The sequence below is a fragment of the Boleophthalmus pectinirostris genome, unplaced genomic scaffold, assembly GCF_026225935.1.
Source record: "Boleophthalmus pectinirostris isolate CB_2022bp ecotype Guang Dong unplaced genomic scaffold, ASM2622593v1 HiC_scaffold_16, whole genome shotgun sequence".
NCBI classification, from domain to species: domain Eukaryota; kingdom Metazoa; phylum Chordata; class Actinopteri; order Gobiiformes; family Gobiidae; genus Boleophthalmus; species Boleophthalmus pectinirostris.
This window is the reverse complement of record NW_026571095.1, coordinates 30,200,569-30,226,268: the sequence shown is the minus strand read 5'-3', so window position 1 is coordinate 30,226,268 and position 25,700 is coordinate 30,200,569. Positions and strand designations below refer to the sequence as shown.

The 25,700-nt window shown below is 38.6% G+C and overlaps 1 protein-coding gene across 1 annotated transcript; it reads right to left on the bottom strand.

The window, feature by feature from the left end:
* Positions 1–324: 324 nt before the first annotated feature.
* Positions 325–25,700, bottom strand: frrs1a (ferric-chelate reductase 1a). The gene is made up of 17 exons (XM_020919872.2): positions 25,637–25,700; positions 20,810–21,011; positions 19,595–19,731; positions 17,569–17,663; positions 16,878–17,025; positions 15,913–16,035; positions 14,916–14,987; positions 13,483–13,581; positions 10,220–10,370; positions 8,568–8,681; positions 7,008–7,123; positions 6,853–6,939; positions 4,244–4,341; positions 2,851–2,909; positions 2,628–2,771; positions 2,322–2,377; positions 325–788 (listed from the first exon to the last, which is right to left on the bottom strand). The coding sequence occupies exons 1-17, from the start codon at positions 25,637–25,639 to the stop codon at positions 696–698; spliced, it is 1,797 nt and encodes a 598-aa protein (XP_020775531.2). The 5' UTR covers positions 25,640–25,700; the 3' UTR covers positions 325–695.

Sequence of the window (25,700 nt, the reverse complement as noted above, 5' to 3'; positions counted from 1 at the left end):
GACTAAACCAGAACTAAAACCAGGACTAAACCAGGACTAAACTCGGATTAAAACAGGATTTAATCAGGACTAAACCAGGACTAAAACAGAACAAAACCAGGTCTAAACTAGGACTAAACCAGGACTAAAACCAGGACTAAACTAGGACTAAAACCATAATCAGAACCAAAAGTTATAATTACATGGTTAGAATTTTACTCAAGTACAAGTACAGGTTTAAAAAAGTGCTAAAAAAAAACTACAATTACCCAAAAAAGATGTACTCAACTTACAGTAACATGAGTATTCGTAATTAGTTACTTTCCACCCTTGCATAAAATACAATTTCAAACAAATATATAAAAATTTATTTTAAAATGTTCTTTGGCATTATCACTCTACAATACATTACTACAAGTGTGTATTTTACATGTACAAAAACAAAACAGAAAATATATTAACAATATTTCTAGTTTGAATAACTAAAGTCCAAATCAGAAGTCTGGACTCGCCCTCTCATTCAATGTTTATTTTTTCTATATATTTGAACTAGTGTCGTAGGACTTGAAACCGGTCTTAGTCTTCAGACCGAGACTCGAGACTGTTTTTAGAGGTCTTAGTCTCGTCTTGGACTCTGTCTTGAACGAGAGGGTGAGTCGAAACTTTGGACTGCTTGTGAGTATCGCCACACATTGTTCAGTCTCCTCATGGTCTCCTCACAGCTGGTAGAACGAGGAGAGCAGGGTGCACAGGAGAGCCAGGTTCCCCAGCAGCACCACGGGCAGAACCAGGACTTTGAACCAGGACGTCTGCAGGACACACAAGACAAGAGCAGGTCAGAACATATACTGTGTAAAGAGGTGGATCCACAGCGTCTGCAACAGGTGAGGCACCAAAGAGCCACTGGGGAGGTGCGACACATGAGGACTAAACCAGGACTGAGCCCAGCACTGAACCAGGACTGAGTGTCAGGACAGGCAGGGGGACCATTGGGTGACCATGGGCGAAAGGACCGGGCCAGAACTCCGTACCCCACAAAGCTCTCTCTCAAGTCCAACATTAGTCCTGGTTTAATCCTGGTTTAGTCTTGGTTTAGACCTGGTTTAGACCTGGTTTAGTCTTGGTTTAGGTCTGGTTTAGTCCTGGTTTAATCCTGATTTAGTCCTGGTTTAGTCCTGGTTTAGACCTGGTTTAGTCCTGGTTTAGTCCTGGTTTAGACCTGGTTTAGTCCTGGTTTAAACCTGGTTTAGTCCTGGTTTAAACCTGGTTTAGTCCTGGTTTAGTTCTGGTTTAGTTCTGGTTTAGTCCTGGTTTAGTCCTGGTTTAGACCTGGTTTAGTCCTGGTTTAGACCTGGTTTAGTCTTGGTTTAGACCTGGTTTAGTCCTATTTTAGTCCTGGTTTAATCCTGGTTTAGTCCTGGTTTAGTCCTGGTTTAGACCTGGTTTAGACCTGGTTTAGTCCTGGTTTAGTTCTGGTTTAGTCCTGGTTTAGTCCTGGTTTAGACCTGGTTTAGTCTTGTTTAGACCTGGTTTAGTCCTGGTTTAGACCTGGTTTAGTCTTGGTTTAGACCTGGTTTAGTCCTATTTTAGTCCTGGTTTAATCCTGGTTTAGTCCTGGTTTAGTCCTGATTTAGACCTGGTTTAGACCTGGTTTAGTCCTGGTTTAGTCCTGCTTTAGTCCTGCTTTAGTCCTGGTTTAGTTCTGATTTAGTCCTGGTTTAGTCCTGGTTTAGACCTGATTTATACCTGTGTCCTTCTAATGTTCAGAGATGTTAAAAGTCGCCTCAATTAGGCCTGCATGAAGTTGGAAATTATTTGCAAATATTACACATCTATGGGATCTTAACACTTGATTTAGATCACCACATTGTCTTTTATTGTTTTGAAAATGCTATATTTGCCAAAAACAACATATTAATATGTTTTATAAGTTTCATTTTCATTTTTCCCCCTTCAGAGCACTATCACAGCACAATTAGCGTGCATCCCACTAATGAAACTACTGCACGTCACATCAGGTTTATAAAGTTGTTGTGTACAGTTTTGTATCATGTTTTTGTATATTTATGGAGGACTGTCGTGTGGGAGCATGGGTGATGTAGGCTTGTGGACAGATCCTTGTACAGAATCTTACAGATAACCATCTTTTGTTTGTTTGTTTCCATCTAATTTATCTAAAGTAAAATGTCTAAAGACGGGTTTTTGTTGAGGGAACAACGTTATAACAAGGGAGGAAGCTCTAAAAATTGGTTTTGCATTACATCTCCATCTAGTTCATTCCTACTGTAACTTGAAATTCTATCACAAATATTTCAAAGTATTGTTAAAGTACATTGACCCACCTTGTTCCTATCTTCTGATTGGTCGGACAGAATCGCGCGTGTGTCCTCTGCTTGAACTGTGGAGGAACAAAAGAGTTATCAGTATTGTATTGTAAAAAAAAAAAAAAAATGCTATGTACTGTTTACTTTGTCAGGATTTTGTAAAGTACTTTTTTTTGTAGATTCATATTTAATCATTTGAATATGTATTTATTTATATGTTTTGTTTTAGAAAATATATCTGTATAATTTCAACTGTTTTGTATATATATTTTATGCAATTTTTAACCAGTAAAGATACATAGAAAAATATTAGTATCCAAATACATTTAGTGACGTAGAAATGTTTGTGAATGAAGAGCAGGAGCCTGAACGCCGTCCACCAGGACACGTAACCAATCAGAATGTGGGTTGCTAACGATGAAGGCAGCGGTAAAGACGATTGGCCGACTCCGAGGAACATGGCCGCCACTGTCAAAAACCACAACCACGTTTTTAAAAAAAATAAATATATAAAAGTTTAAATTGTAAATGAGGAGACACGTGTTACCTGCCATCACCTCAGTGAGCGAGCCCACGCCCCAGTGCAGCCAGTTAAAGATGTACCTCCTGAAAGAAGAAGAGTTTGTGTTCATAAAATGTCATGTGATTATTTCACATGGAGGACAGGGCTAATGGGAGAGTCACTAAAAGAAATATACGAACACAAAATCCATACATGATCGCAGACAGCGACGAAAACAAAAGAGAGCCCTGCTCCGAGAGGCGGACAGCCACACAAATTTTAATTTCTTTATCGGTGCTACATGTGGGATTTGGCAGCGTCGTGGAGACATTTTGGTACAAATGAAAGAAACTGGCCTCTCTCTAGCTTGATCTACAGCACACAACACTTGCTTGTGATGACGTTTACAGCAACTGGTTTAGTCATTTTAGATAAATATTGTGATTTAAAATGCCCAAATTGTAGGATAATGATCCACAGGCATCATAGATTATAATTATAAAACAGACACAAGCCCATGCCCACACATTTGCCATATTAATCTTGGTTAGTGCTGTATAATGTCTCTGATAGGCGGCTAGCATTTATTCAATTACATTTCGCTTTTTCCTGTTCAGAATAACTTGGAAAAACTTGCATTCTAACTTCTAGAGGCCTTTCCATAGATCTGAGCTGTAAATTGGTCTGGCAGTATCACCTGCTTGTTTCAACAGACAGCATCTGCGTGTCCACTATTTTCTTTTAATACTGAAGTAAAAAAAATGTATTTCAGAAAAGACAATGACATTTGTACCAGTTTTTGCTTCATGTGTCTAAACATTAATTCTTTAGTTGTATTTAAAGTGCTCATATTACCCAATTTCCTGATCTATGTTATAATGTTAATCAAAAACATACATGGAGTTGTGTTTCATTCCCACATATTTAGGCTGAGCTGTGAACTGAAGGTAAAAGGTAGCTGGTAAATACCACTACATGACATCACAAGGTGGAACTGAACATTTTGAGCTTTGGAGATGTAGACAGAGTAATAATAAAGGGTCACTCAAACTTGTGTGAATGAAAAAAACACAACTCCGGGTCTGTTTTTGATGAAGAAAGAACATTAGAACATGGCTTAATGCTCACGAGAGTCAAGTTTGCGCAATATTTAGGACTTTTAATGCTTATTTTTTAGTTATTTGAGTAGTTATAAAAATACAGGAATACATTTTTAGTAATATATGTTAAGGTTTTCTATTAGAAATGAAGTACACAAGTCCAAATGAGCGGGTTACTGAGATGTAGAATGCAAATAGTGTAGTTTGACAGATGCAGAGTGAGATGACACTGCTGTAAAAATAGACCGGGTGTCAACGTTCGCAGCAGCAGCAGAGGATTGTGGGTAATGTGTGTGCTCGTGTATGTGTTTGTGTGTCGGTTGGGGGGTGATAATAACCTGGGAGAGTCGGGGGCAGGTCTGGCGCAGGCTGTGATTGGCTGGAGCAGAGACAGAGCCATGACACAACAGCCCAGGTACGGATGGACGCCTGCACGCTGGAAACACACAGACAGACGGAGAGACAGAATGTGAGAAAACAGAGTTTTAAAAAAGGAATTGGACTAACTCTATGTCAGCTTTTGTTTCATGTCGATAGGCCTAGTAATTACAGAGATATTAAAGGGCCCATATTGCACTGTTTTCTGATCTCTGTCGAATAATTTGGATAATGAGGAGCTGTTAACGTGAAAACTATCGCCCCATGGCATCTAGATATCCATACAGACTAATAATAAAGGGTTACTCAAACACGTGTGAATGAAATAAAACACAAAAACACAACTCCTGGTATGTTTTTGAGGAGGTAACAACATTCTAACATGGCTTAAAGTTCACAAGAGTCAATTTTGTGTATTAGGGGACCTTTAACCATAAACAAGTTCAACAAATCTGCATTTTGAAGACAATTTCTCCCAATTCCAACCTGCCCTCTGCCCTCTGTGAAGCTATTAGCAAATTCAAATGCAAATAAACAACTACATTTAAAACTGAATAAACATTAGGACTCTAGGACTGATAAATGTTTTTGAACCTTGTGTGAGGAGTGTGTACGATAGGGACACACATTTTGAAAATTCCTCTGAACCTACTTAATTTAATAATTAAAAAAAAAAAAAAAATCATAAAAGAAACATACTGATTTAATTGAATGAGCTCTAGCACCATCTGCTGGTCATCTTTTGAATAGTAGTATTACCAATAGTCCCTTCTCTGACTAATCTATTGAAATCAATAATGCACATTTGATTTTCAGTTATGGCTAGTCTAATATTTTGTATTGTAAAGATGTAGTATTGAATGAAGCTCATGTTACTATAATTGTTGTAAATTCCCTTCTTTAGCACCATGGTGACACTGTTACTGCTAGACTAACTCATGGATCTATTAAAATAACTGCTCTGGCTTTAGATAATTTCGCTTAACCCAGATGTGTCCAACCTTTTTCCTCCAGTGAGCTACTTTTACAAAATGAAAAATGCCAGAGAGCTACTAATTTTAGTGGTCAAAAGAAATTTAGTATATAAGAGCCACGGCAAGTCTTAGATGAGGTGCATTTAGACGCCTATAAAACATAAACCATTATCCATTTATGAGTACACAAAGTTAGAAATCAAAATGAGACATGTACAACGGTAAAAGACATTACATTAATCAAATTTTAGTTATTCAGCACAATACATGTAATTCAGAAATCCCTTGGCGAGCTACTTGGAAGGGGGTGGAGAGCTTCTGGTTGCTCCCGAGCTACAGGTTGGAGACCTCTGCCTTAACCTATCAAAGTCTGCATCTATGATAGAGATAACCAGATAAAAGGATAGTTCAGATGAAAGGATAGACAGACACAGCTTAACTGAAGACAGGACATTAAAGCTTCCGAAATACATTCTTGTGTCCACATTTACTCTCTGACTGGAGTATTGTTTGGATGAAGCGTCCCAGTACAAGTATACAGTCCTCCCTTGCCATCTCCAACAATAATGGCATGATCTGAATGCATGTTAAAGGTGCACTATGTAACTTTTCTGGTGAGAAGTGGGCCAACGGCTTGTCTGTGGAGGGACGAGCCTGCTCACAGTGAGAACATGTTTGAGTAATCCTGTATTATTACCAGAGGTGGGGACTTGCAAGTCGTGACTTGGACTTGAGTCAGACTTGAGTCACTGTTTTTAGGATTTGAGTTTTTAGGATTTTAAAATCGACTAAGACTTGGGACTCGACTTGGACTTGAAGGTCAGTGACTTGGGACTTGAGTCGGACTTGAGGCCTGTGACTTGAGAAGACTTGAGAAGCACTTTTAAATCTGAATTCTTTCTATTCTGACTGTAATGATTCACTCTAAGATCTTGTCAAAACATTTAAAGAGGAAAAATTGACATTTCTACAACTTTAATATAGTCTATAAATACTCTATAAATATACTATGATTTTTTTTAAGTACAATTTAGTTTAAAATTCATATAAATTACTTTGGTTTAAAGACTTGAAATGACTTGAAGCTCAAAGCAGACAACTTGACTTGGACTTATAGGCCAGTGACTTGAGACTCAACTTGGACTTGCCTGTATTTGACTTGGGACTTGACTCGAACTTGAGGTCAAAAACTTGAGACTTACTTGAGACATGGTCCCACCTCTGAATATGAGTATGTCTACATCTCCAAAGCTCAAAATGCTCTTTTCTAATTTGTGATGGCATGAAGCGGTAGTTTTCAAGTTAACATCTCCCTTTTACCTTTAGTTGAGTAAATATTGACAATTTCAGAGCTGAACCTTTCCAAAAGATTCTAGTGAAGGTGTGGGGAGTTAAAAAACACAGTGAGCACTTTCTGTATTACCACATCACATCACAAGGCTTCTTCAGCCTAAATCTTCAACCTAAATCTGCAGGTTTGTGTGTTAAATATGTGTGAATGAAACAAAACACAACCCCAGGTCTGTTTGTGATGAAGAAACTACATTATAACTATAAAAAATCAGTCCTGTTATTAGAGTATTGAGTATGCATACCTTGCTCCACCCTCTCCGATAGAAAAAAGGCAGACAGAACCCCACTGTGGTCAGGGCTACCGTCAGCACCATGAGGCCCCGGTGAACCTGCAACTCACAACACGGTCAGTACACTTTTACCTGTCACCTTTCACCTTGTCCAAGCGAGTGTTTACCTGGAACCACACCTTCTGACCCCACAGAGAGTGAGAGGCCCACTCGTTCTTATAGAAACTGGCGATAAATGTGCCGATACTTCCTGTAAGCATCCAGGCAAACAGCATCAAGGCTCCTGTACGAAACAAGACAGAAGTGCAAGTCAAAGGGAGGCAAAATATAGATACATCATTTTTTATTAGGGATGCACCATTAGCAGCTTTTTCTGTTGGTACTTATGTTAAAATTTTGGCCTTAAGTAACTGTTATTTATTATTTAAAGTAACAACAAAACAACTTTGAAAATATTACAAGGTGTTTTGAGCCAACATTGTCCGATAAAATATCGACCAAAATGGCATATGGACTGAACCAATCTCGTGAAACCAATATCAGATCCATCAAAATTTTAAATATCAGTGTCCCTAATATTGATAGGAATATTAATTGACCCAATATGCACACACAACAAAAAAAATTGGGACTACATTCTAAACCTAGAACTAAACCAGGACTAGATCTTGACCGGTCCTTCTTCAGCATATTCTGATTCTGGTTTAGTTATAGTACTACTAGTCACCATTTAAAATCTTGAAGTGGTCCATTGTCATAATATATTTAACAAATTATTAAAGGCACAGAATGTAACTTTCTGGTGGTGGCATATTACCTGCATGATTCCATGGAAATAGAAAGTTAAATCCATACTTTGAAACATTCTCCATGAAGATAGATATGTTTAAAGTTAGCGGGTACTGTTTTTTTATTTTTTTATTTAACCAGTCAATGCTATTTGGTTGTGACATATGTAATGCGCCAAATCCTGTAGAAAGAAAGGCAATAACGTCTTTCCCCTTGATAAAATTCACCAAACATTCTCTTTGTTCCGGCTTTAAATCCTCGATCTCGGGAATCGTTACCAACACAGAATGTCTGGCTTCGTCTACATCCATCTTGACCGCTTTTTTTACTTTGTTTAAGTGCGAGTTCGGGCACCAGACAATCAGCAACGAGCCATACATTCTGTGTTGGCAACGATTCTCGAGATCAAGGATTTAAAGCCGGGACAAAGAGAATATTTGGTGAATTTTATCAAAGGGAAAGACGTTATTGCCCTTCTTCATAGGGGATTTGGGAAAGGCTTAATATATGCTGCGAGGTCAGATGATGAATCAGGCTAGGTGGCGCCAGCTTGGCTAGAAGGTTACAGCAAAAGGAACAATATTTCCATGGAAACAGGCAAAGTCAGGTTTGTGGAGATGCAAGTAAAGATGCATGTTTTACTATGTTTTTTAGTGCATCAAAAACATAAAAAATGAAAATGTTACATACTGAGGCTTTAAGTATCATATCACATTTATTTTTTTCCCTATGTTGTGCCTTCTAACACATTTACACAAACATTTTACGTAGTTTTTTTGGAGTTACATTAAAATATACAAGGGAACTCCAGAGATGAGCGGTGGCGTGGAGTCAGAGTAAAGATTGAATTATGAAATTTGGTTATTCGTCATTTCTTATTTCTAATTTGAATGTTGATTTAATGCAAGCTGTATTTGGTCTTACACTCCATTACCCACCATGCACCTTGAGGAGGGTGGGCCCACGACTGCCCTGAAGCACAATGGGAGTCCCGGTCAGACGGACTCTGCGCTCTGACACCAAGGGCTGCTGGCTGTGTTTCCCCATGCGCCCTGAAACAGTCACATGACACAATCAGGGAAATAAGCTCTAGAAATCAAAGTATAAGTCACATGAGAAGTTGTGTTGTGTGTTCAATTTCACACAAGTGAAGTTGGACCCATTTGACCATCATACTTTTGGCCGCAGCAGCAGAGTCACCAGCCTCCTCAACCTCTACATCAGAGTTTAAAGCAACTGCATACAGCCTGTGCTCTTACAATTTTAAAGTGGAACTAAACACTACTTTTTTTTTTACTACTAAACTGTGTATTTGGTGTTTCAGTGTGTGCTGCCTTCAGTGGCCTCTGCAATTTCCAACAGTTGGTTACATCACACAGGACTGTCCTGATCACAGCCAGGTGTTTCTGATACAAACACCTGGCAGCAGGGGTGGAGTTTGAAGTGTGGATACCCCCCAGCTCTATTTGAAATATGGTTGAGGGTGAAGTTACTACAATCACAAGTGAGCCTGTGTTGCCAGAGCCTTAACCTGCAGATAGAGACACATATAAGTTTGTCTCATTCTCAGTATATGGACAGAACATGTCTCATGTGAAACCTCAGAACCTCCAGGATTCACTGACTGAGCTGCAGAGGCTGCACTAGCACTGTATCATGATGGGCAGAAGGTGCTGGGGTTTAGGTAGAGACCACTCAGATCAGAGAGAGGCATTTTAGGTTTAAACCATCTTCACTACTGTACCTACTGTCACCTGTATTAAAAGCATAAAAAAATGTCTTCAGAACCAAAACATCAAATTATAACACACAGAAATGGGACATTATGTATTTGTTATGAAGAATAAATCAACATTAAAGTTGTTATTGGTAAAAGTTATATTTGATTTGAGCATGGTGAACCTTGTATCTGGAGACACAATTAGGTCTATTTTATGACATTTACAATCAAACATATGACATTTACAATCAAAATCTTACATTCCTTTGACATTTACAATCAAAATCTTACATACAATTCCTTTGAAAGTCTTATATTACGCAAAATTGACTCTTGTGAGCTGTAAGTTGTTACCTCCTCAAAAACAGACCTGGAGTTGTGTGTTGTTTCATTCACATATTATTTATTATTAGTCTGTCCACATCTCCAAAGCTCAGAATGCCCTGTTCCGCCTTGTGATGTCATGTAGTGGTAGTTAACAGCTACCTTTTACCTTTAGTTCAGTAGAGATTGGCAATTGTTTTCAGTTTGAGAGATCAACTCAGCCTAAATATGCAGGTTTGTGTGTTAAACATGTGTGAATGAAACAAAACACAACTCCAGATAAGTCTGTAAGGAAGAAACAACATTACTATATAACATCAGATTAGAAAATAGGATAATCAGTAAGTGTAATTTGAAGACTCAGCTTGGCGGTAGTAATAAAAAGAAAAAAAATAGCCTGTAAAGATTTCATTAACCAGAAAATATGGCCGATTATATTGCTTTATGACTTCCACTTTAAGACTTCCTTTAAGCATAAAATTAAAAACCGCAAACACTGATAAGAGCTGAGGACAGGGAGTGAAGTGAGGTAAACGTGTAGGCTACCTTGGTAGGTGGGTCCACTGGCCACAAACACAAAGTACTCCTGCTCCAGATCAAAGCGCTCTGACTCCTGGTTGGGCGGTTTGACGAGGCGACTGAAGCGGCATTGGATGATTCCGTCACTGATCCTCCAGGAGACGGAGTGCAGACCTGACTACAAGAACACACAGGGACACTGATACAAGCTGTACTTTGAGATTACACCTTGAGCACATATTACGCTGTTTTCTGGTCTATGTTATAATGTTTCCTCATCACAAACAGACCTGGAGTTGTGTTTTGTTTCATTCACACACTTTTAACACACAAATCCTGCATATTTAGGCTGAGTTCTTCTCTCAAACAAAAGATTCTCTGCTCCACGTTGTGATTTCATGAGGTAATACAGGACACGCTCTATTGTGTTTTTAAACTCCATACACCTTCACTAAAATGATTGGGATAATTTCATCCCTGGAATTGCCAGTCTCTATTGAACTAAAGGTAAAACGTAACTAAACTACCAATTCATGATTCTGAAATTCTGATAGAAGGGCAGAAGATTACTAATATTAATCAGTTGAAATATCTAGGAATCACTCTGGACCCAAATATATGTTTTAAAAAGCACATTAAAACTAGGGGTGTCAAATTATCGCGTTAATTGCGATTAATTAATTACAGTCATATTTAGCGTGTTATGTTTTTTAATCGCGTTAATCTCATTTTTAATCTCTAACTTTACTGTTTCTGTATGCGAGTTGCTTTATTATAAAATCTGTTTTTATGTGTTGTTGGGACAACAACACACACACAAAAAAGAACACATTTATTTATTTATTTTTTTTCGGTAATTCCACTCATTGCCGGAAACCCACACAAAACGCGCACAGTAAGAGCGATGTAAACGTCATGTTAACGTTGGCGGCGTCAGTCACACAATGGACGAGGTCGAAGAGCCAGTAGAACAGAGGCAGCAGTGCACAGGTAAAAACACATTTGTGTCTTGGAAATTCTTCTCCCGACGTGAGATATAAAAGAAAATAACAAATACAAAATCGCCGACAACTTAAATGTCACTGGTGAAAACAACCTGCATAGGCTCATGTCTGCACTACTGTCCTATAGTGACCTGCCACATGAGGGGACACGCACACAACAAACACAAACACAAACACTCACAAACACAAACACAAACACACACCATCATCATCGTCATCAACCTGAGAACACGCGGATCACGTTTCCTTCCGTAGTTACTGCGCGGACACCGACGTGCTCCCGTGCGCCAAGTGTGGACCGTGTTTTCTCGCGTACGCTGCATAAACCGCACTTCCTCCTGTGCGCCTCTAAACCAGAACTAACGCCAAGACTAAACCCGGGACTAACCCAGTCCAGGACTAAACCAGATCTAAACCAGGACTAAACCAGGACTAAACCAGAACTAAAACCAGAACTAAAACCAGGTCTAAAACCAGTGATCTCATATATAAAGCATTTCTCTATCAGTAATATTTTTAATATGGTTAAGGACAGACTGGGCTTTTTATTGTCTTTAAACAGACAAAACATCTTATGTTCAGATTTCCTCGTCTTTGCTACTTTACAGCAAACAGTTTCTTATTCATGGAGACTTGGGCTCAACAGACAATTTGAAGAGAACAAACAAGAATTTGCAGGATGTGGTTGTAACATTCATGTACTTTTTAAAAAGCATGACAATATCAAGTAATCCAAAGTATTCAGATTATGTTAATCACTTTAAGTAATTAAATGGATTAAGTTACAAACTACATTTTGGGGTATGTAATCTGTAATCTGTAGTGGAATACATTTTATCTGTTAAAGTTTGTTAAACAATAAATTACTTTATAAAGTCACTTTTTTTTTGTTCTATATCAGTCTTTTGATCTGCCACAATAATGTAATAATGAATTTAAATGAAAATACCTCAAATTGAAGGCTTTTCTCAGTAATTTTTAGGTGAGATTAAAAAGAGATTAATTAGATTAATTAATTACAGATCATAATTAATTTAACTCTCAATTTTTTTAATCGCATGACAGCACTAATTAAAACATTAACAAATACCATAAAGTTCAACATGCCCAATTTCAGATACATCAGAAACTCTCAACTACTACTACTGAAGCATTATGTGCCCATCTAAATGCAATGATAATGCCACACTTTCTTTACTGCATAACAGGTTGGTCACAGGCTTGTAAATCAGCTCTGAGGCCTCTAAAAATATATATAACTATATATATAAGAGCTCTCAAGACCCATGACAAGAAAATTCGGCTATTCCACCACTGTCATATTCTTGTGAAACATAGCATTTTAAGTTTTGATGCAAATGTTTGTCTGCTGTTTAAGATAATTCGTGATGCTGCTGCTCCTCCGCTAAAACAGTTTGTTTTTCTGAGCTCTGAAACCACTTCCAGAGCCGCTCGATCCACTGTGTGCTGCGAGTGCAGGATCCCCAAAAGCAGGACAACATTTGGAAACTCAGTCTTTTCATGTGCAGCCTTCCGTCAGTGGAACATGTTACCAACAGAGCTGATCACATACATAAACTACGGCAAATTCTCACGCCTGGCGAAACAGTGCCTTATCTCAAACAAAACCTGCGCCCCGAAAGACGACAGGTGGAAATTAGGACTGGTGCTACAACCTGGTCCATGCATCTCTCCTTTTTAGGTTAATGTATATTGTGCACTGTCTCTGTCTCATAGAATAAATAAATTAAAACAAATAAATAAATAAATAAATAAGATGAGTGTTTTGAGCTTTGGAAATACAGACAGACTAATCAACCAGGATTACTCAAACATGGGTGAATGAAACAAAACACAACTCTGGGTGTGTTTTTGAGAAGGTAACAGCAGAATAGCATTGCTTAAAGGTGGACTATGTCACTTTTTGGTTGGGGGTCCGTCATCTGCTTGTTTCTACGGAGATGTCATTGCTCTACCTGAAATCTTCCACAGAATGACATTAAACAACTCTACTTTATATTTATTCAGGTGTCAAAAATACAGGCATTTTGACTGTGAGCGGGGTTGCCTCTCTTAATCACAAGGGAGTCCTGGCTTTATGGAGTCTTTTGAGCTATGCATGTACTTTAGTGTGTGTATGTGTGTACTGCAGAGTTTGTGTACTGCAGTGTGGGGTGTGTGCGTGTGTGTGTGTACTGCAGAGTTTGTGTACTGCAGTGTGGGGTGTGTGCGTGTGTGTACTGCAGAGTGTGTGTACTGCAGTGGCTGTGTGAGTGTCAGTTTCACCTGAGTCTCTTCCTCCGGGTATGTCCGTCCAGTCAAGATTGCTGCCTCCACAGACACTTGCCCATCTTCATTCACACACAGGTACGCATCGTCGTCACCCTGATAACACACACACAACGTTGGACTGTGTTCTTGTGTTCGAAATGTAATCAAGGGCCCACATTATTATATATTTTTGATCTATGTTATAATGTAGTTTCCTCATCACAAACACACTGTATTCACACGTTTAACACACAAACGCTGCTCATTTAGGCTCAAACATGTGTGAATGAAACAAAACACAACTCCAGATATGTTTTTTGATGAGGTAAGGACATTATAACATGACTTAAAACTCAATATAGGACCTTTAAGTGCATTTAGTAGAACTTGTATACATTTATACTGCCCAAAGTGGTGCACATTACCACACATGCATCACAAAATTCTAAAAGAGAATAGAGATGGACATTTACTGCTAACAAACCAAACAAAACCAAACAAATTCTAATCCGAAATTAAAAATAATTACATATAGATGTCATGGAAGTGTCTTTTTTTCTCACTAGTAGAGGAATTTGTATTCATTTATTTTAACTTCTACTGGTAATATTAATTAAAACATACATTATTCTGGAAAAAAAAAAAAAATAGACAGATACCTTCTTCAGATATAAGCAGTCAGAAAAGAAGGCAAACACGCAAAAATGGTTACAGGACAAACCTCCTACTATTTCCGACTGGGCTCAAATAATCAAAGAAATTTAGGTTATGGAACAAATAACATTTTCCTTGAGACACTTAAAGGATAAAGGAGGAGTGTACTGGAAAAAGTGGAACTCTTACAATCAAAACAAAGCCTAATTTTTATACATTTTTGCAGATGTCACTTGATAGCCTCCTATTTTATTTTTATTTTTAATAATTTTTTGTAAAAATAGGATATACAAAACTAAAATGTTCTAATAAAAATAAAGTAAAAAACAAAACAAAACATACTCTTATTCTCTCATACTCGTATTCTTGGTTACTATGTCCATGTATTGTCTGTGTATGTAGAAATGTGTTCTGCATTTGACCCGTTCTTCAGTGCCACTGTCGTATTATTACAGGATTTATATAAAACAGCCGACCTCCACATTTCTCCGAGTGTGGAGTGAATGAATAATGCAGTGTAAAGCGCTTTGGGTGTTGAAAGGCGCGATATAACACCAATGATTAATCAATAATTAATCAATGAATTACTATCTATGACATCACAATCCTAGAAAATGTGAAACCGAGTATTTGGTTACTGTTCAGAGGGAGCGGACCTACTGCACTGCACAAGATAAGCATGAATGAAGCTCAATACGAAATGTGAACCCAGATATGTTTTTGATTAGGGATATGGGTTAAAACATGTGGTTAAATGTCTCAAAATCTGTATGTATACAGTCATGCAGTCTTACCATCCACGTGTCCCAGGAGAGGGCGAAGGCGATGTACCCTTTGGTTGGCCCACTCAGCTCAAACACTACAGACTGACAGAAAAATTTCAACATGAGTCCTTACATCGTACTGCAATACTGCGCTGTGTAGCAGAGTCCTGCACCGGGTCGGGTATCCACAAATAGTTGCTGAAATGGGCGGGTTTTGATGTTCAGGAATTTTACGCTAGGGTATGTGGGCGGGTAGTGATTACACACGAGCGCGTCAGGTGAATCAAATCAACGACAAATGGGACTTGACGTGCATCTAGGACATCCATTTCCCTGGAAACAAGTGCCATTTCCCGGTCTTTTCCCAGAAAGATGGACCAGGCTAAGAGAGACTTTAGTGTATTTATTACATAAATCATCAGCAGAGGAGATCGGCTCGCCGGCTGCATTCCTGGTTTAGACCTAGTCAAGTTCTGGTTCAGTCCTGGTGTAGTCCTGGTGATTGTTTTGGAGGTTGTGGCATGCATATATTTCTGCTACTAACACTGGTTTAGTTCTGATTCAGACCTGGTACAGTCCTGGTTTAGTCCTGGTTTACAACCAATCCAGTCCTGGTATAGTCCTGGCAATTGGTTTGGTGGTTGCGGTGTGTATATACTTATACTAATGACACTGGTTTAGTCCTGGCTCATTCCTGCAGTCCTGGTTCAGTCCTGGTTCAGTCCTGGTGTAGTCCTGGCGATCGACTGTGCGTTCGTGGCGTATATATATTTATAATCAGCTAATGACACGGCGTAGGTTCAGTCCTGGTTTAGTCCTGGACTATTGGGCTGTTGGACTAGTGGGCTGACCCTGATTTATCACAGGCACGGGCGGGTGGAATGTTAATGGGTCCGGGCGGGATACGTTTACGGATTTGGGTACAGGTGTGGTGCTGTACTGTGTGGGTGCGGATATCTAAAAATGGACTCGTGCAGGACTCTGCTGTGTAGTTGAAAGTACTTATACTGTAATACTGTAAGAGTACCTGTTGCTCTGGAGGCCCTTGGGTGGTAGCGGACAGGTAGAAACAGTCGGGGTGGTGAGTGGGGTCACAACCAGGCGGGTCCAGGAGGCAGGACTTAGACAGGCCACACCCCTCTGAGCTGAACTGGACACAGAATCACCAACACTGATTTACATTTACATAGACATATTATAATTTGTTGTCATTCAGAGCTAAATGAAGTCTTATGTCCAGAATTTCGGACTGTCTCTTAAAAGGCTCTTCTTATATACAAGTCTCTCCATGGCCGAGCACCAAAGTACATCTCTGACATGTTAGTGCCACATGAACCATCTCACACTCTGAGGAGCTCAGGGACCGGCCTCCTGCTGGTGCCCAGAATCAGGACTAAACACAAGGACTCAGCATTTCAGATTCATGCAGCTAAAACCTGGAACAGTCTTCCTGAGCATGTGAGACAGGCCTCTACTTTGACCCTGTTTAAATCCAGGCTCAAAACGGTTCTGTTTAGCTGCAAATGACAGACAGGTTTCATTTTTTATTCCACACTCTTCTCTAGAATTTAATATCTCTCTCCTTTTTAATTTTATGATGATTATTTATGTTTTGATTTGTTTTATTGTGATTTTCATGTATTTCTTACCATTTAAAAGTGGTTAAAAATATAAATATATATATATGAACGGTTAACACTCTTTTTGTTGACATTTCAGAACTTGTGTGTGTCTGCTGAACATCTAGTGACACTACAGCTGCTCTTTTACATGTAACTGTCAAGAGAACAGACACATGACACACATGACATACCAAAAAAGTTACACAGCGTATCTTTAAGATCTTTAAATAGTATCTTGGTATTTCACTTGGCATGTTAAGTACAAAATGATGTAGTATTTGAGTTTGAGGTTAATATTATACCATGGTCGATGACAGGAACAAGCCGTTTTCGTAGAAGCTTCACAGTCTTGTGTATATGAATGACTTACAGGACCAGGCGGGACGGAGGAGGTGGGCTCTGGAGGCGGGGCTGAGGACGGCGTCGGCGCAGGGGGGCGGGGCGTCGCTCCGTGCTGCGTGATGATTGGTCCAGGGACTTTGACCCAGTACGTGTCATACTGTCGGACTACAGTGACACTGAAAGATAGAATAAAAAAAATAATAAGTAATGAAAATAAAATGTCTGTAAAGCGTTTCATTGTCAGAAAGAGCTCAGTTAGCATGCTAGTTGTTGTTAATATTACAATGACAGCAAAACTACAGTCACAGCAAAACGTTTCAAATGGACTAATTCTGTTTTTCATGTTTAAAATTTTTTTTATTTTTTTTTAAGTGACGTCACGCTGGGTGTTCTACATGTGTCTCTAATGGTGAAATGTTTAGTAATTACCATGGTGACACTATGCACACATTAGCAAATAGAGTCACAAATCTTTTAAGATCTGTCTGAAAACCCGACAAAAAATACTAAATGGATTAAAGAGCACGTTTTAAAGAGGCTGTGATCAATACGAGCTTTCATGGTCCTGTTTAGGAGTGAAAAATTGTAGCTCCTGTTGTAGTTCCAGCTAAATCTGTTCTTTATAGTCATATTGTGTTAAAATAAAGCTCAGATTAAACTCTAACGGAAGGGAACGTTGATCACATCAGCTGCAAAGTATCAATAGACTGTGTACTCACAAGAATTGGACTTGTGCGGGGGGGTTAGCAGGGGCTCTCCAGATCACTCGGACCTGACTCTTGCGGGAGCTGCTGGTGTGACTGACCGCAGAGCCCTGAGGAACAGACACAGAAATATTATTACACCTGCGACACTTTGTATGTACTGCACCAGTGTTTCCCAAACTTTTTTTCTGGGGACCTATATTTTAAAAGTCACAAACCTTTGCAACCCAAGTCAATAGACATTATTCGAAAATCTCAAAATAAAGGTGGATCTGACCATTATTGAACATTAATGAGGATATTTTATTGTTGACTGAGTGATCGCGTCTCTCTGAACAATTACTTTTACTCAAGTTTTAAACAATGAAAAACAGAATCCATAAGTCGCCTATTTGGACATTAAATGTAGCCCATTTCTTTTTCTTTTCAACATTCAACTGAACAAGCAATATTGGAACAAAATAGTCAATAAAATATTTACAAAAAGATTAGGAATTATACTAAACATGTCTTAACATTTCAACATTTCTAATGAGATAGGTGGACCTGTCTATGTTTTTGTAGCACGTTCTAGTCTGGGGAGCAGGAGGAAAGCACAGCAGCAGATCAGACACAGCATTCAGTTTGTTTTTCTACTTTGTCTTTATTTTTGTGAGCAAAGAAAATCTCATGTGGCAAACCTACATGCAGATCATGACAAGGCGATCCAAAATAATCTCCTGCGATCCAGGTTGTGACTCAGTCTTTGGGAAACAATGTATGACATTGTTGGCGTGTGCACTGATTCACAAACTTTTGTCCTTGAATTTGTGGTATATTTTGTATAATCACCAATATGTTACAACACTCAAATTCATGGGTTTATGGCATAACTATTACTTTCTGATATTAAAGATTTGGCATGGCAAAGGTCCTCAAAAAGGTCTTCACAAAATCCTTCAAATCAGGAAAGAATCATTTGCCTGAAACACATGAATATTGTGAGTTTTCAGTTCTAGGATTGATACTTTGCAATGAATCATGTCAAGGTTTTAAGATATCTGAAAACTCAAGAAAAGTACAAAATGGATTTAAACACCAAATTTTCAGGAGTCTGTGATCAATACAAGTACAGAGGACAGATATGGATATGAAGATTTGCAGCCCAAATTCAGGATTATGTTTAAATAATTCTAGAAATCAATAAGTTTTACATGGAAAACAGCTCTGGCCAAACCCACAGACAATATTTTTCATCCGCTCTTAAAACGCCGCCTAATTCCTTGAGTAACAGGGCATCAGACAGAGCAGTGCCTACAGTTAGTATCATCACACACCTAGAGAATGTTAATGATATCAGATGCAAAGTATCAATAGGGGTGCATATAAGACATAGACTGACGATGGCATGTTTTGTTTTGTCATTTCTGACCACGTTTGAGGAACAGTCACACATGACGATCAGGAAGTGCACTGAAGCAGGGACTTTCCAATGGCCCAGAAGATATCCATACTCTGGAAACATTTACTAATTTTATCACACTGCTGATTTTAAAGCTCCTGTATTACAAAAAACAGACTCTTGTGAGCTTTATGCCATGTTAGAATGTTGTTACCTCCTCAAAAACATACCCAGAGTTGATTTTGTTTCATTCACGCATGTTTGAGTAACTCTTTATTATTAGTCTGTCTACATCTCCAAAAAAAAAAAGCTCCGTTCCACCTTGTGATGTCATGAAGTGGTAGTTTTAGCTAGTTTACTACTACTAAAATACTTAAATAAAAGGCATCGATACTAAAAAGTCACATTCACAGGACAGAAATGAACCTTTCCTGAATCACTTTAGAATGATCTTGAGTTGTATCAGAGCAAGTATAAGAGCACATAGACTAGTAACGCCCATGGACCACTGTGGAACCTACCTGGTCCATTGAGGGATTATACAGATACAGGGCCAAATTGAGTTTATTCTTTAATATCGAAATCAAATTTGAAATGTTAGTATCGTGACAACACTGACTCTTGCTCAGAAATGTGTTGGTGTTTGCAGTTTCCTCTGACCTGGAGCTTGTAGCAGGAGAGCAGCTGAGTGGAGTGTCGGTCTGTGAGGCTGAAGGAGCCCACAACAGAGGGGGTGCTGTGGGCAGGGTCCCGCGCCTGGAGGAGGAAGCCCTCAAACACCTGCCCTGACAGACTCACTGCACAAACACAGAGCAATCACACGGGGTTTAACATGAACATGGGCCTATCACATTCATGTTACACTTATTTCACATGGTAGAACTCCTGGGGAGAGCCCAAATTTGGAGGATTGATTCCCACTTGGATCAAATTCTGCTGTTGTGTCAAGAGACATCTCACCCACATTGCCTAGTAAAAATGTGGTGTGTTTTTTGAGTATCCTGGTTTTGTGACTGTCTATGTACACACCGTTTCCTGATGTCAGTCTCCTGGATGAGCCTGTGTCCCAGTGATGAGAAACCAGGATCCTCTTACTGGGACATTCTGATAGGATTCATGATACTGTGGGATAGACGCAGTATCTGGATTTCTCAAAACTGGTGCCCTACTGAGCATGTGCAAACTGAAGGAGCAGAAGCTTTCCCAAAATGAATCAAAATACTACCTGGACTTTTAAAGTCTTATTATTTTAGACTTATAAACAAACAAAACAGTCTACTGTTTCATATAATCACCTATTAACACCAGGCTCACTGCTGTGGATGTTGCTCTTGAACTAAACTGACGTTGTGGTTATTTCCAGGTGAATAACTCCCTTTACTAATACTATGATGGACACATTCGTATGTTCTTTTTCAAATATACTGTATATCATCTGTCTTTGTTGTTAGAAACCTCCCTGGGGAGATGTTCATGTCCCACCAGTAGGAGGCCCCAGGGAAGAAACAGGACACATTGGAGGGACCTTGTTTCTCGGCTGGCCTGGGAACGCTGCAGAAAGTGTGTGGGGTGAGGGGGGTCTGGGAGTGCCTGCTTAGACTGCTGTCCCCATGACCTGGCCCCCTGATAAAAGGAAGGGCTGAAATTTAGCCCTGCTGATGGTGCGGATTGGCTGCCTTGCTTCCATCTCTCTGTCCCAGGGCAGGTGTGGCTCACCACCAGCAAGTGTGGCGTGAATGAATAATGAGTTCACTGTAGTGCTTTGAGAGGCTTTATAGTGTGTTCTCAAATATTCTATGTGAGAATGTGCCTGATCCACCCCTACTGATATGAAACAAAAACTCCTCCATAGTGTCTGTGTGACAGTGACTGCACCTTCCACGTGGTCCCCCGGGCTGAAGCTGGACGTGTTGGTCTGGAGGACATAGGGGCTGGGGCTGGTCTGACCCTGACTGTGGTGGTGGGGCTCCATGCTGCTGCAGGCTTTGGTCACTTTTCCGTTGGCATAGGGCCACACAGGAGGACACAGGGACAGGAGGAGGAGGAGGAGGAGACAGGAGGGGGCCCAATGTGACATCTGTGGGGTCAAATGTATAGATTTATGTTAATGTTGTTCGTTCATCACAAACATACCTGGAGTTGTGTTTTGCTTCATTCACAAATGTTTAACACACTGCATAATTAGGCTGAGTTCTTCTCTCAAACAGAAAACACTCTGCTCCACCTTGTGATAATATTTAGTTTGTATTGTGGATTGTATCTGACATGTAAAACAAGAAAATCAAGTAAACAATAGTTACCAGCGTAGCTAAAGAAGAGAACTGAACCTTTCTTTCTGTCCTTAGATAGCATGTTTCTGAGTCTGTGTGTTGAGGAAATAATTATTGTGATGCAAAAAATAGCTCAATTTGTCTGTTGTGCTTTCCATAGTTCTGCCACATTGTGTGTTAAAAGGACCATATCATGCTATTTTCTGATCTCTGTTATAATATCCTCATCACAACCAGACCTGTAGTTGTGTTTTGTTTCATTCAGTTGTGATTCTCTCTTTTTTTAAAACTATCAGAGGATAGGCTACATACAGTTCCTTTAAAGCACAGGAGCATGTGATATTTTGTAATATTGTGCTATTACTATGTCCCCATTTTTCACAGTAGAATTATCACAATATAAACACACGTTCTTTAATTATGAAACAAAAGCAAAACTAACCAGTATTGGATGAAGTACTCATTTTTGTTACTTAAGTAAACGCACAGATACTGGAGCAAAAAATACTCAAGTAAAAGCAAAAATATCACATGAGAAAATCAGCTTGAGTACTAGTACACGTTAAAGAGTAAAAAGTAAAATTATTTTGCGCAGCTTTTTAGATCTAATAATGCTTCATTGAGTTTACATGCACATCAGTGTCCCGGTTATAATCAGGTTTTTTTGACTATCCCGGTTTCGTCATGGTGCATGTAGACATAGTATCCCGGTTTCAGTATCCCGGTTATGGCAGTATCCCTGTTATTAGAAACCGGGATACTGGAGCTGGTATATTCCGATAGTAACCGGGATACTGTGGCATGTATACACAGTATCTCGGTTACTTCAACATAAAGTTGAGTGCGCATGCGTCCAAAAGACATACCCGTTTCAGTCTTTTCATCAAAACAGTAGCAACATAAATAAAGTGACCAACATAAATAAAGTGACCACACGAGATGAAATGACTGTAAAACAAAAAGCTGCGCTAAACCTGCACACTAATCTGCACTCGTATGACCTGCACACGTATATTCCACTGAGTCGTATCTTTTAGTGACACAAGGAGCAAGCTGTTTTTGTCAATGCTAACAGTTTATCCAAATGAGCCCTGCAGTCTTAAGTTTCGTTTCTGGAAAAAGTAAACAAATGTGGCAAAGCTGAATTATATTATCAAACCTGCTGATGTGGTTATGGTTTATCTGTTATTTATGCAGAAGATTTCAATTAAAAACTCTGCTGGAGTTTTTTGTTTTGATCTGTGCAGTGGATTGTGGGATATCTCATAACTCCTTAACGCTGGTTAAACCTCCCGATCTTCCTATGCTAAAGGAGCTCATGATTGTTTGTATTTTTCCTGGTTTATTAAGTTAAATTAAGTAAATTTTTGCGCTTGCGCATTTGTAAGATTATGTGAACCCGGGATACTCCATTTGGTCATGTATACACGAATATGAGTATTCCGGTTTCTCAGGCCGCATGTATCCCGAATACTGACATAACCAGGATATGGATAATAACCGGGATACTGATGTGCATGAATACGCACTCAATGTTGTGATTTAAACAACTGAATCAGCAGTTTCATTCCAGCTGTTTTATTTGTTTTGCTAATTATAAACCCTCATTCTTCAGCAGGTCTCACACTATAATAAAAAACACTTTTACTTTTCAGTCCTGTTCAAAAATGTAGTGGAGTAGAAAGATTTTTTTTTTAACTTAAGTACAGTATTTTACTACTTTTACTTTGTTAGATTCCACAACTGAAATTAACCACTGATTCTTTGCAATAAACAGAACTACTTGGACATAATAATAGAAAATGCTACGTCCTATAGGAGGTCTAAATATACACAGAACCTTGGGACATGAGTCAGACAGTGAGTAACACGGGTTTAGCCACAATCCGTTATTATAGGTGTGATTTTGACATGACTGTACTAGACTACCACTTATTGTATTACATGAATCCAGCTAAATATTACTGATATTCAACTTTCAATAGCGTCTTGTGAGCTTTAAGCCTTGTTATAATGTCGTTAGCTCCTCAAAAACAAACCTGGAGTTGTGTTTTGTTTCATTCACACATGTTTGAGTAACACTTTATGTATTATTAGTCTGGTGCAACAGTGTTTTCAGTTTGAGAGCAGAACTAAATGTGCAGGGTTTGTGTGTTAAACATGTGAATGAAACAAAACACAACTCCAGGTCTGTTTGTGATGAGGAAACAACATTATAACAGATCAGAAAATAGTGTAATATGGTCCGTTTAAGCTTTTAAACTTTTATAATGTTGTTTCCTCATTACAAATTTTGAAACTAGGACAAGTCTCCGGCTGTATTTGATCATATTTGAAGCTTCTGTCCTATAATTATAAACCATAAAAGTGTAGCCTGACTGACCCTGGGCTTAAAAAGTGATAAGAGACATTATTGACAGCATACAGTAAACATAAGTAAGCATATTTAAAGTATAAATGACAATTAAGGTACTCACTTCACTAAAACTACGGTAATTCATTTTAAAATGTTACCAAAAAACTTAATCTGTTTTTAGAGGGTTTTTTTTACATCCTAGTTGGACATCATTATGTGTATTATGTTAAGTAAAGGTTTAAACTGTCGACAAAATGCTTCTTTGTGCATAAATTGTCTCCAGTTTGGATGGAATTTCCCTTGTTGATAACATACGTAGAGGTATATTTTTCTTCTCAGCTTTTTCTGTGATGAATGATTCCATGGAAATAGAAAGTTAAAGGTCTTATATTACGCAAAATGTACTCTTGTGAGTCATGTTATAATGTTGTTACCTCATCAAAAACAGACCTGGAGTTGTGTTTTGTTTCATTCACACATGTTTGAGTAATCCTTTATTTTGAGTCTGTCTACATCTCCAAATCTCAAAATGATCTGTTAACAGCTCCTTTTACTTTTAATTCAGTAGAGATTCCATTCCAGGGCTGAAATGATCCAACTAATTCTGAGAAGAACCACGGGAATGAAACAAAACACAACTCCAGGTATGTTTTTGATGAGAAAGCATAAAAAACATATAACATAGATCAGAAAATAGCATAATATGGGCCATTTAAAAATATTCTCCATAAAGATAGACAAATTTTATGCCCAAATGTGCAATATTATAGTCAAAGGAACAACATTTCCATGGAAGCAGGCCAAACAAGAGTCAGGTTTGTGGAAATGCAAGCCCACTCACAGTAAGGGCGCATATGAATTCCAGTAAAATAAATATAAGACTTCTATTTATCTATTTATCTATCTACTTCTATTTTTGGGCAAAAAGAGAAGCTAAAAACTGTAGCTTCAACTCACCAAGCAAAACTAATAAACTAATAATTGTAATGAAGAAGGCACAAAAGTTTATTGTTTATGATCCAAACAAAGCAGTAATTGGAAAAAAAATACACCTGTCACATGCACTTTAAAGGTCCTCTATTACACTAAACTGACTATTGTTTAAGTTATAATGTTGATACCTCCTCAAAAACATAACTTGGACTTGTGTTTTGCTTCATTCACACATGAGTAACCCTTTAATATTAGTCTACATCCTCAAATCAAAATGCCATGTTCCACCTTGTGATGTCATGAAGCCGTAGGTAGTTTTCAAGTTAACAGCTCCTTTTACCTTTAGTTCAGTAGAGATTCGCAATTCCAGGGCTGAAATTATCCAACTCATTCTGAGAAGAATTGGGTGAATGAAACAAAACACAACTCCAGGTATGTTTGTGATAATGAAGAAGCATATACAACATATAATATAGATCAGAAAATAGTGTAATATGGGCCCTTTAAAAACATACTTCCAAACACAATATTATAGCCAAAGGAACAACATTTCCAGGGAAACAAGCAGACCAAATAAGAGTCAGGTTTGTGGAAATGCAAACCCACTCACAGTAAGGGCGCATATAAATTCCAGTAAAATAGAAATAAGATACTTCTGTTTTTTGGCAAAAAGTTACACATTGTAGCTTAAACTCACCAAATAAAGCAGAAATAAAAAAACAACAAAAAAAAACACCTTTTGTATGCACTTTAAAGGTCCTATATTACACTAAACTGACTCTTGTGAGCTTTAATTCATGTTATAATCTTGTTACCTCCTCAAAAACATAACTTGGAGGTGTTTTTAGTGCAGTAGAGACTGGCAATTCCTGGTGTGAAATTTTCCAAAATAATCTGTGAAGGCGTGTGTTTAAAAACACAGTGGAGCATTTTCTGTCTTAGCACCTGACATCACAAATTGGAACAGAGTTTATTCAGTTTGAGAGAAGAACTAAATATGCCTAAATACGCAGGGTTTGCATGTTAAACATGTGTGAATGAAACAAAACACAACTCTGTTTGTGACGAGGAAACGACATTATAACAGATCAGAAAATAGCGTAATCTCTGATCTTTAATTGTCATTGTAGTGATCGTACTCACCATGTCAGAAGAGGAACCTGCTTGTAGCTCATGTCCCAGCACTTCCACTGCGTCTGCCTCTGTG